Here is a 12,284-nt window from a genome sequence, read left to right on the forward strand (position 1 = left end):
AAGTTTTTCCTCATCTCAGTTCTAAATGGCCTACCCCTTATTCTTAAACTGTGGCCCCTTGTTCTGGACTCCCCCAACATTGGGAACATGTTTCCTGCCTCTAATGTGTCCAACCCCTTAATAATCTTATACGTTTCGATAAGATCTCCTCTCATCCTTCTAAATTCCAGTGTATACAAGCCTAGTCGCTCCAGTCTTTCAACATATGACAGTCCCGCCATTCCGGGAATTGACCTAGTAAACCTACGCTGCACGCCCTGAACAGCAAGAATATCCTTCTTTGTGCCTCCAACACAAGAGGCTGGGGTGGACTAGGTACCGTCTGCACAGCTGTGGGGAGGAGGTGAGATTGCCAGGGCCGGCTCTAAACCACGAGGCATGCTGCGAAGAAGGGTTCCCACTCGAAACTCCAAAGAAGGCCCATGAACCTTGTATGAATGTAAGCTTCTCTGCCTCATGCCACCTTTCCCTAATTTGAGGGAGGACATCCTTGCTATTGAGGCAGCGCAGCGTAGGTTCACCAGGTTAATCCCCGGGATGGCGAGACTGTCGTGTGAGGAAAGATTGGAAAGACTGGGCTTGTATTCACTGGAGTTTAGAAGGATGAGAGGGGATCATATAGAAACATATAAAATTATAAAACGACTGGACAAGCTAGATGCAGCAAAAATGTTCCCAATGTTGGGGGAGTCCAGAACCAGGGGCCACAGTCTAAGAATAAAGGGGAGGCCATTTTTAAAACTGAGATGAAAAAAACTTTTTCACCCAGAGAATTGTGAATTTGTGCAATTCTCTGCCACAGAGGACAGTGGAGGCCAATTCACTGGATGAATTTAAAAGAGAGTTAGATAGAGCACTAGGGGCTAGTGGAATCAAGGGATATGGGGAGAAGGCAAGCACAGGTTACTGATTGTGGATGATCAGCCATGATCACAATGAATGGTGGTGCTGGCTCGAAGGGCCAAATGGCCTCCTCCTGCACCTTTTTTCTATGTTTCCATGTTTCTACCCCCATCCTCCTGCCTTCTCCCCATATCCCCATTCTCCTGCCTTCTCCCCATATCCCCATTCTCCTGCCTTCTCCCCATATCCCCATTCTCCTGCCTTCTCCCCATATCCTCATTCCCCTGCCTTCTCCCCATATCCCCTGTCACACGCACCAGCTTCAATATAAACTAAACTGGACTCTTTCCTTGTCAGAAAAAGGTGCGGCGTGGTGGCGCAGCGGTAGAGTTGCTGCCTTACAGCACTCGCTGCCTCGGAGACACAGGTTCGATCCTGACCACGGGTGCTGTCTGTACGGAGTTTGTACGTTCTCCCCGTGACCTGCGTGGGTTCTCTGCGAGATCTTCGGTTTCCACCCACACTCCAAAGACGTACAGGTTTGTAGGTTGATTGGCTGGGTATAAATGTAAATAGTCCCTAGTGGGAACGCTGGTCGGAATGGACTCGGTGGGCCGAAGGGCTTGTTTCCACGCTGTAGCTCTGAACTAAACAAATCTAAACTCCCCTCTCCCCCCCCCCCAGAGTTCTGCAGGGCTTAAGATGTGGTTCGATGCCAACCTGTCAGCTTTGCCCAATGGCTCGGTGCCGTGGGATCTGGGAGTGGGAGAGGGCAACAGGACCACCCAGCTGGCTGCCCACGACGTGATGGTGGGGGTCTTGCTCTCCCTCATCGATCTGGTCACCTTCCTGGGCAACACCGTGGTCTTCATCTGCCCGGCCGTGGAGAAGAGGCTCAGGACCGTCACCTATATGTTCATCATGTCTTTGGCCTTGGCCGATCTGCTGCTCGCTTGTCTCGTGATGCCCTTCAGGTAAGGAACGCACTCTGGAGCCATAGCGTGATACAGTGTGGAAACAGGCCCTTCGGCCCAACTTGCCCACACAGGCCAACATGCCCAATCTAAACTAGTCCCACCTTGGTGCATATCCCTCCAAACCTGTCCTATCCATGTACCTGTCTAACTGCTTCTTAAACGTTGGGATAATCCCAGCCTCAACTACCTCCTCTGGCAGCTCGTTCCATGCACCCAGCACCCTTTGTGTGAAAATTATATCTCTCAGATTCCTATGAAATCTTTTCCCCTTCACCTTGAACCTTGGTCCTCTGGTCCTCGATTCCCCTACTCTGGTCATAGAAACATAGAAAATAGGTGCAGGAGTAGGCCATTTGGCCCTTCGAGCCTGCACCGCCATTCAATATGATCATGGCTGATCATCCAGCTCAGTAACCTGTACCTGCCTTCTCTCCATACCCCCTGATCCCTTTAGCCACAAGGGCCACATCTAACTCCCTCTTAAATATAGCCAATGAACTGGCCTCAACTACCTTCTGTGGCAGAGAATTCCACAGATTCACCACTCTCTGTGTGAAGAAATGTTTTCTCATCTCGGTCCTAAAAGACTTCCCCCTTATCCTTAAGCTGTGACCCCTGGTTCAGGAGACTCTGTGATCTAACCAATTTATTCCTCTCATGATTTTATACAAATCTATAAGATCACCCCTCATCCTCTGCGCTCAAAGGAATAAGAGTCCCAGCTACTCAACCTCTCCCTATCGCTCAGACCCTCTAGTCCTGGCAACATCCTTGTGAATCTTCTCTGCACCCTGTCCTGCTTGACACCATCTTTCATACAAACATGGTGCCCAGAATGGAACACGATATTCTAAATGCGGCCTCACCAACATCTTATACAACTGCAACATTCACTGGAATTTAGAAGGATGAGAGGGGATCTTATAGAAACATATAAAATCTCATCAAGGGATTGGACACGCTAGATGCAGGAAAAATGTTCCCGATGTTGGGGGAGTCCAGAACCAGGGGCCATGGTTTAAGAATAAGGGGCAGGCCATATAGGACTGAGATGAGGAAAAATATTTTTCACCCAGAGAGTTGTGAATCTGTGGAATTCTCTGCCACAGAAGGCAGTTGAGGCCAATTCACTGGAGAGGTATATAGCTCTTAGGGCTAACTGAATCAAGGGATATGGGGAGAAAGTAGGAACGGGGTACTGATTTTGGATGATCAGCCATGATCATATTGAATTGGGGTGCTGGCTCGAAGGGCCGAATGGACTACTCCTGCAACTATTTTCTATGTTTCTATGGTTCTATGTTTAACATGACCTCCCAACTTCTATACTCAATAATCTCAATAACCATTGCATTATTGGAGCACAGAATGAAGCCATTTTGGTTCATCAGGTCCGTGGTTGGTATAAAAGGAATCCCCCAGTCTGAAGAAGTGTCTCGATCCGAAAGGTCTCCCATTCCTTCTCTCCGGAGATGTTGCCTGTGCCGCTGAGTTACACCAGCATTTTGTGTCTATCTTCGGTGTAAACCAGCATCAGCAGTCCCTTCCTACTCATCCAGTTTAGTTTAATTTAGTTTAGAGATCCAGGGTGGAAAACAGACCCTTTGGCCCACCGAGTCCCTGCCAGCCAGCGATCCCCCCCCCACACACACTAACACTAGGGACAATTTACGACTCTACCAAGTCAATTAGCCCTGCAATCCTGTACGCTGTTGGACAACAGTGGCAGGAAACCGGAGAAAACCCACGCAGATCACAGGGAGAAGGTATAAACTCCGTACAGACGGCACCTGTGGTCAGGAGTGAACCCGGGTCTCTGGCGCTGTAAGGCAAGGACAATACTGCTACGCCACCATGATACCCATTCCGGTTATCGCATTCCTTTCTTCCTTCCCCGGAGCCCTTAAATTATATTCCTCTACATCTTAATCCTACTGTCAAAGCCACAATTGAATCTGTTGCCTCCACCTTTCTGAGCAGCACAAGGAATCACGCAGCACTGAAACTGGCACTTCGTCCCAACTCCCGGTGGCTTAGCACTTCAACTACCCCTCCCATTCCCAATCTGACCTTTCTGTCCTGGGCCTCCTCCATTGTCAGAGTGAGGCCCGGCACAAATTGGAGGAACAGCACCTCATATTTCGCTTGGACAGCTTACACCCCAGCGGTATGAACATTGACTTCTCCCACTTCAGGCAGACCCTGTTTCCCCTCTCTATCCCCCTCCCCCTTCCCAGTTCTCCCACCAGTCTTCCTGTCTCTGACTACATCCTATCTTTGTCCCGCCCCCTCCCCTGACATTAGTCTGAAGAAGGGTCTCGACCCGAAACGTCACCCATTCCTTCTCTCCTGAGATGCAGCCTGATCCACTGAGTTACTCCAGCATTTTGTGTCTACCTTCGATTTAAACCAGCATCTGCAGTTGTTTTTCCTACTCGTCCTTGTTTAATCCTCCCCAACTCAAACTCATTTAAGAAACATTTAGACGGGTACTTGGATAGGACAGGTTTAGAGAGATATGGGCCAAACGCAGGCAGGTGCGACTAGTATAGATGGGACATGTTGGTCAGTGTGGGAAAGTTGGGCCGAAGGGCCTGTTTCCTTGCTGTATCACTCTATGACTCTATGACTCATCCATACCAAGCAAGATGCCCCATCCAAGCTAATTATCGTTAAACTGCCCCTCTGAACAAGCTTTTTTTGTTCATTGTCACGTGGTCTTCAGTGATTTGGTTTCCATTATCCCATTGTTTGCACTGTTGTGGAAGCACATTATATGTGATGCGATTACAAGCTATTTCTGTAATAGGATTTCCATCGATGGCTGTTGCTGGTAATTACCAGTCTCAGCAACATCCATTTACAGTATGTTGCCTCAGGCAACTCTTGTCACGGATCATTATCTGACTCTGCAGTCTAAGGCCTTAGCGAGGGTCCCGTGATGGGTAATATGGTACTTCCTATCAAACAGCTATCCAGTCCATTTGAAACCAAGGAGGCCGGAAATTCTAAGGCTCTACAAGGCGCAGGTCAGGCCGCATTTGGAGTATGGTGAGCAAATGTGGGCCCCATATCTGAGGAAGGATGTGCTGGCTCTGGAGAGGGTCCAGAGGAGGTTTACAAGAATGATTCCAGGAATGAGTGGGTAAACATATGATGAGCGTTTGACAGCACTGGGCCTGTACTCGCTGGACTTTAAAAGGCTGAGGGGGACCTCATTGAAACTTACAGAATAATGAAAGGTACAGATAGAGTGGATGTGGAAAGGATGTTTCCACTGGTGGAAGAGTCTAGGACCAGAGGTCACAGCCTCAGAATTAAAGGGCGCTCTTTTAGAAAGGAGGTGAGGGTGAACTTCTTTAGTCAAAGAGTAGTTAACCTGTGGAACTCATTGCCGCAGAAGGCTGTGGAGAACAAGTCAGTGGATATTTTTAAGGCAGAGAAAGACAAATTCTTGATTAGAACGGGTGTCAAGGGTTATGGAGAGAAGACAGGAAAATGGGATGAGGAGGCAGTGATCGGCCATGATTGAATGGAAGAGTGGACTCGATGGGCCGAATGGCCTAATTCTACTCCTATAACTTGAAAATTCTGGGCATACTGGGCAGAGAACCTATTCTCAAGATAGACACAAAGTGCAGGAGTAACTCAGCAGGGCAGGCAGCGTCTCACCTTGAAATGGATAGGTAACATTTCAGGTAGGGTTGCCAACTTCCTCACTCCCAAACGCGGGACAAGGTGACGTCACCGCCCCGCGCCCCATGTGACCTCATCCAGCCAGCGGCCACATGCTCCCGCTCCACCAATGGGGGCCTCACGGCCCGGGCAGCTGCCATTGGTGGAGCGGCAGCACGTGGCCGCTGGCTGGGTGGGGTCACGTGGGGCGCCGGGCGGTGACGTCACCCTTTGTCCCTTATTTGGGAGTGAGGAAGTTTGGCGACCCTACTAATGCGGGACAAGGGAGGTCCCGTAAGGGACAAACTAATTTCGCCCAAAATACGGGATGTCCCGGCTAATACAGTTGGACAGTTGGCAACCTTAGTTTCAAGTCAGGACCCTTCTTTAAACTGAATTAGCGGGGAAAGGGAACTGGATGCAAAAAGAGACCAGGACAAATCAAGACCGGAAACACTTTACCTCAGGGAGGGAGGTTCCCTGATAGGTTATCGTTGGCTCGGGACAGTGTGATCCCAAGAGGAAAACCATGTTCCACAGTTGACAACAGAGTATCCCTCAAAGCTGTACACTAATCTTGCTCAAGGCGGCCGCAAAATGATCTTTAAATCAGCAAAATGATCAGAAATTGTAACCCAAAATACATTAAGAAAATGCATGCACTGAGAGCCCCAGAGACAGAGACAGAGAGCTCAGCCAGTCCCGAGCAGATGCATCAGGCAACCTTGTCTCTTTCAGAGCGTGTCGGGACTCATTGCCTAAATCCAACGTCTTTAAAATGCAACGATCATTTTCACCAAAAAAAAAATTAGCATGCAAATTTTGCGTGGAGGAGAATAAACAAAAGTGAGTAAAAGACGATAAAATATAAGATTGAAACGGTAAACCCATTGGCTGACAGGTTAATGTAATAGTTTAAGATACAATTAAGCTGCGTTGTCCAATTATCTTTCCACCGTTATGGATGAGGTTTTAGGACGAGGTTATTTTATTGGTCATCTTTTCTGGGGTATAACAGTATATTTGCATTTAAATTGCATTTTATCCGAAATGCCAGATGGAACTCAATCCACACAAATAAGCACAGCAAACAGAGCAAAGGAATGTGTAATTAGTGATTGATATAAAACATAGAGCATTACAGCACAGGTCCTTAAACCCATCATGTTTGCACCAACCGGGAAGGCCAAGATCAACTAATCCCACGTGCCCGCACAAGGTTCACCTCTCTATTAGACAATAGACAATAGACAATAGGTGCAGGAGCAGGCCATTCGGCCCTTCGAGCCAGCACCACCATTCAATGTGATCATGGCTGATCATTCTCAATCAGTACCCCGTTCCTGCCTTCTCCCCCTCCCCCCTGACTCCGCTATCCTTAAGAGCTCTATCTAGCTCTCTCTTGAATGCATTCAGAGAATTGGCCTCCACTGCCTTCTGAGGCAGAGAATTCCACAGATTCACAACTCTCTGACTGAAAAAGTTTTTCCTCATCTCCGTTCTAAATAGCCTATCCCTGCCTGTTCATAGTCATAGTCATAGGGTGTGAAAACAGGCCTGTCGGCCCAACTTGCCCACGCCGACCAATATGTCCCATCTACACGTGTCCCACCTGCCTGCATTTGGCCCATATCCCTCTAAACCCATCCAAAATGTTCCTATCTTTGATCGGACTTTACTGGCTTTACCTTACCTGAAGCATTATTCAGGTCATTCCCATTATCATGTATCTGCTCACTGGATGGCTTGACGGTAGTCAAGTATTGTCTTTCCGCTGGCTGGTACCCGCGTCAAAGGTGTGAGATGAGTTTTAATGTCATTAGTCAACTGAGCTTTGTAGAGGGTGTAGAGATGAATACCATGATGCTCCCCGGATTAAAATATTAGCTATGAGGAGAGGTTGGACAAACTTGGAATGATTTCTTTGGAACATCGGAGGTTGTGGGGAGATCTGATAGAAGTGTATAAAATTATAAGAGACACGGATAAGCTATACAGTCAGAACCTATTCGCAGCGTGGAAATGTCAAAGAAATTAACTTCACAAAGAAATATAGAAAATAGTTTTTTTTAGATTTTAGATTTAGAGATGCAGCGCAGAAACAGGCCCTTCGTCCCACCGGGTCCGCGCCGCCCAGAGATCCCCGCAAATTAACACTAACCTACACCCACAAGGGACAGGAGTAGGCCTTTCAAACCAGCACTGCCATGCAATATGATCATGGCTGATCATCCTAAATCAGTACCCCGCTCCTGCTTTCTCCCCATATCCCTTGATTCATTTACCCCTAAGAGGTCTATCTAACTCTCTCTTGAAAACATCCAGTGAATCGGCCTCCACTGCCTTCTGTGGCAGAGAATTCAACAGATTCCGGGTGAAAAAGTTGTTCCTCATCTCAGTCCTACATTGCCTCTGGAATTACACTGGAATTTTGAAGGATGAGAGGTGATCTTATCGAAACACACAAGATTATTAAGGGGTTGGACACGTTCCCAATGTTGGGGGAGTCCAGAACCAGGGCCCATAGTTTAAGAATAAGGGGTAGGCCATTTAGAATGGAGATGAGGAAAAACTTTTTCAGTCAGAGAGTTGTAAATCTGTGGAATTCTCTGCCTCAGAAGGCAGTGGAGGCCAATTCTCTGAATGCATTCAAGAGAGAGCTAGATAGAGCTCTTAAGGATAGCGGAGTCAGGGGGTATGGGGAGAAGGCAGGAACGGGGTACTGATTGAGAATGATCAGCCATGATCACATTGAATGGTGGTGCTGGCTCGAAGGGCCGAATGGCCTACTCCTGCACCTATTGTCTATTGTCTAATTGTCTATTGTCTCCCCCTAAGGGGTAAAGCTTAAAGGCAATGTGCAATCCAAGTGTTTTTTTCCCCCATATTATTTTAGACAGCGGGTTGGTGAGTGCCTGGAACACTGTTCGGGGTGGTGATGGATTGAAATAGGATACTGGCATATAAGAGACTTTAGGATAGGCACATGTAGGGAATGTAGGGATAAGGATTATATGCAGGCAGATAAGAGTTGGTCTTGGAATCATGCTCAGCACAGACATGGTGGGCCGAAAGGCCTGTTGCTGTGCTGTACTATTCTATGTTCTATGTACAGAGTGATACGGGTCACATGCAAGAAGAGGAGTATAGTTAAAGGTCATAAGGTCATAAGGAATAGGAGTAGAATTAGGCCATTCGGCCCATCAAGTGTACTCCGCCATTCTATCTCTCCTTCCTAACCCCATTCTCCTGCCTTCTCCCCATAACCTCTGACACCTGTACTAAACAAGAATCTATCTATCTATGCCTTAACAATATCCACTGATTTGGCCTCCACAGCCTTCTGTGGCAAAGAATTCCACGGTATAAAATGTAAATTGTCCCTGGTGTGTGTGGGATAGTGTTAGTGTACGGGGATCGCCGGTCGGCGCCGACTCGTTGGACCGAAGGGCCTATTTCCGCGCTGTATCTCTAAACTAAACTGTCGTATGTTGAAAGGCTGGAGCAATTAGGCTTGTATACACTGGAATTTAGAAGGATGAGGGGGGATCTTATTGAAACATATAAGATAATTAGGGGATTGGACACATTAGAGGCAGGAAACATGTTCTCAATGTTGGGGGAGTCCAGAACAAGGGGCCACAGTTTAAGAATAAGGGGTAGGCCATTTAGAACGGAGATGAGGAAGAACTTTTTCAGTCAGAGAGTGGTGAAGGTGTGGAATTCTCTGCCTCAGAAGGCAGTGGAGGCCAGTTCGTTGGATGCTTTCAAGAGAGAGCTGGATAGAGCTCTTAAGGATAGCGGAGTGAGGGGGTATGGGGAGAAGGCAGGAACGGGGTACTGATTGAGAGTGATCAGCCATGATCGCATTGAATGGCGGTGCTGGCTCGAAGGGCTGAATGGCCTCCTCCTGCACCTATTGTCTATTGTCTATTGTCTCTGGATTGATGTATGAATAAAGCTTCTGCCAATCTTTCCCGGAGATGGGAAGACTGTTCGAAGGAACCTGTGTGAGATTTACTGGCTCATATTGTTTCCGACATAATGGCTTGAATTTTAGAGACAGCTCGAAATAAATACTGCTCACCAATCATAACAACTTCATGTCGACCAAAGTCATTGAAAAGGGGCGCTGCGAGGCAGAGTGAAATGTAACATCGACCATTTCCAACTTGTTTTGTCAGACGCACATCAAATGACAACGTTCCTCAGGCAATATTAATCTTGCAGAACTGCTGGAGACATCAGCTCACATTGTTTCAGCAGCGTGGGCATTTCAAGGAAAATCACAGCACACCAAAGCTTCCACTTCCTTAGAAGGCTTAAGAAGTTCGGCATGTCCCCGACAACTCTCACCAACTTCTACAGATGCGCCGTAGAAAGCAGTTTAACGCGGTGCATCACAGCTTGGTTTGGGAACCGTCCCGCCCAAGACCACAAGACATTGTAGAGAATTGTGGACGCAGCCCAGACCATCCCACAAACCAACCTCCCTTCCATTGACTCCATTGACACCTCACACTGCCTCGGCAAGGCCGGCAGCACGATCAAGGACGAGTCGCACCCTGGCCACTCCCTCTTCTCCCCTCTCCCATCGGGCAAAAGGTATAGAAATGTGAAAACGCACACCTCCAGATTCAGGGGCAGTTTCTTCCCAGCTGTTATCAGGCAACTGAATCATCCTACCACAACCAGAGAGCAGTCCTGAACTACTATCTACCTCTTTGGTGACCCTTGGATTATTCTTGATCGAACTTTATTGGCTTTACCTTGCAGTAAAAGTTATTCCCTCATCATGTATTTATCTATACACTGTATAGATGGATCGATTGTAATCATGTATTGTCTTTCTGCTGACTGGTTAGGACACAACAAAAGCTTTTCATTGTACCTCGGTACACGTGGCAATAAACTAAACTGAGACTGAGGTCTCCATAGAGTCTGAAGAAAGGTCTCGACCCGGAACGTCACCCATTCCTTCTCTCCAGAGATGCTGCCTGTCCCGCTGAGTTACTCCAGCTTTTTGTGCCTATCTCCATAGCGAGATTGGATGTGAGCTCCCTAATTACTGTTTATTATTGTACCTGACATCCACCACCATCCCACCCTCCCAAACTAATAACGTCACCCATTCCAGTCCACAAAACCTGACGTGATACTCTAGTGTCTCGACCCCATAACCCCCTGATACCCCACTCTCTACAAAGGTGCAGCAAATACCCCAAGAAGGCTGTGGAGGCAAGTCAGTGAATATATTTAAGGCAGAGATAAATAGATTCTTGATTAATACTGGTGTCAGGGGTTATGGGGAGAAAGTCGTAAGGCCACAAAGTCATGTGATGGGAGCAGAATTAGGCCATTCTGTGGTGCAGAATTCCTCAGATTCACCACCCTCTGACCAAAAAAAATCCTCCTCATCTTCTTCGTAAAAGAACGTCCATTTATTCTGAGGCTGTGACCTCTGGTGAATCTGTGGAATTCCTTGGAGGCCAAGTCAATGGATATTTTTAAGGCAGAGATAGATGGATTCTTGATTAGAGCGGGTGTCAGGGGTTATGGGGAGTAGGCAGGAAAATGGGGTGAGGAGGGAGAGATAGATCAGCCCATGATTGAATGGTGGAGTAGACTTGATAGGCCTTAGAAGGATGTGAGGGGATCATATCGAAACGTATAAGATTATTAAGGGGGGTTGGACTCGTTAGAGGCAGGAAACATGTTCCCAATGTTGGGGGAGTCCAGAACCAGGGGCCACAGTTTAAGAATAAGGGGTAGGCCATTTAGAACTGAGATGAGGAAAAACTTTTTCAGTCAGAGAGTTGCGAATCTGTGGAATTCTCTGCCTCAGAAGGCAGTGGAGGCCAATTCTCTGAATGCATTCAAGAGAGAGCTAGATAGAGCTCTTAAGGATAGCGGAGTCAGGGGGTATGGGGAGAAGGCAGGAACGGGGTACTAATTGAGAATGATCAGCCACGATCACATTGAATGGCGGTGCTGGCTTGAAGGGCCGAAAGGCCTCCTCCTGCACCTATTGTCTATTGTCTATTATTGAATGGGCTAATTCTGCTCCTCTCACTTGTGGATCAAGCCTCCAACTGCTTGTTCTGTTCCTCCTTCCCGCCAAACCTGGTGAACCCAGGAAATGGTAGGGCTCTGGGAAGCGTTGCAGAGCGGAGGGACGTAGGAGTACATATTTCCTTGAAAGTGGCATCACAGAGAGATAGGGTGGTCAAAAAGGTTTCTGCACACTTTGGCCTCCACCTGTCAGAGTATGGAGTGTAGAAGTTGGGGGGTCATGTTGCAGTTGTACAAGACATTGGTAAGGCTGCATTTAGTATTTGGCTCTCGACGAGTCAACTCTATTTTAGCCACTTTAGTGAGTGAAAACACAAACTGCTAATCGGAAAATACAATCAACCATGCTGTTTTTTTAAAATTACCTTCCAATCCTCAGCGATATGCAATGTTTATAAAATCCTTATAGAGTTCTAAATGTGGATAGTGTAACATTACATAATGGTAATAATAGTGTCCGGAATAATAATTCAGATCACCGATGACTAAACCAGAAACTAACATCTAGACACAAAGGACTGCAGGTGCTAGTTTACAAAAAAATGACACAAAGTGCAGAGTTACACAACGGGTCAGGCAGCATCTGTGGAGGTCATGGATGGGCGACGTTTTGGATCGTGACCCATCTCCAGACTGATTGCAGCAAGAGTGGAGAAAGCTGGAAGAGAGTATTGTGTTCAGTTTTGGTCGCATATTATTTAGTTTAGTTCAGTTTAG

At 47.3% G+C, this 12,284-nt stretch overlaps 1 protein-coding gene across 2 annotated transcripts in view; it reads left to right on the forward strand.

The window, feature by feature from the left end:
• LOC144598655 (histamine H2 receptor-like) overlaps positions 1 to 12,284 on the forward strand; it is a 30,872-nt gene that overhangs the window by 3,080 nt on the left and 15,508 nt on the right. For both annotated transcript variants that reach the window (XM_078408874.1, XM_078408882.1), the window contains exon 2: positions 1,528 to 1,817. In XM_078408874.1, the coding sequence (XP_078265000.1) occupies positions 1,546 to 1,817 (272 nt within the window). In that variant the 5' untranslated portion in view covers positions 1,528 to 1,545. The remainder of the gene's footprint in view (positions 1 to 1,527; positions 1,818 to 12,284) is intronic.

This window comes from Rhinoraja longicauda, chromosome 1 (genome assembly GCF_053455715.1).
Source record: "Rhinoraja longicauda isolate Sanriku21f chromosome 1, sRhiLon1.1, whole genome shotgun sequence".
NCBI classification, from domain to species: Eukaryota; Metazoa; Chordata; class Chondrichthyes; order Rajiformes; family Arhynchobatidae; genus Rhinoraja; species Rhinoraja longicauda.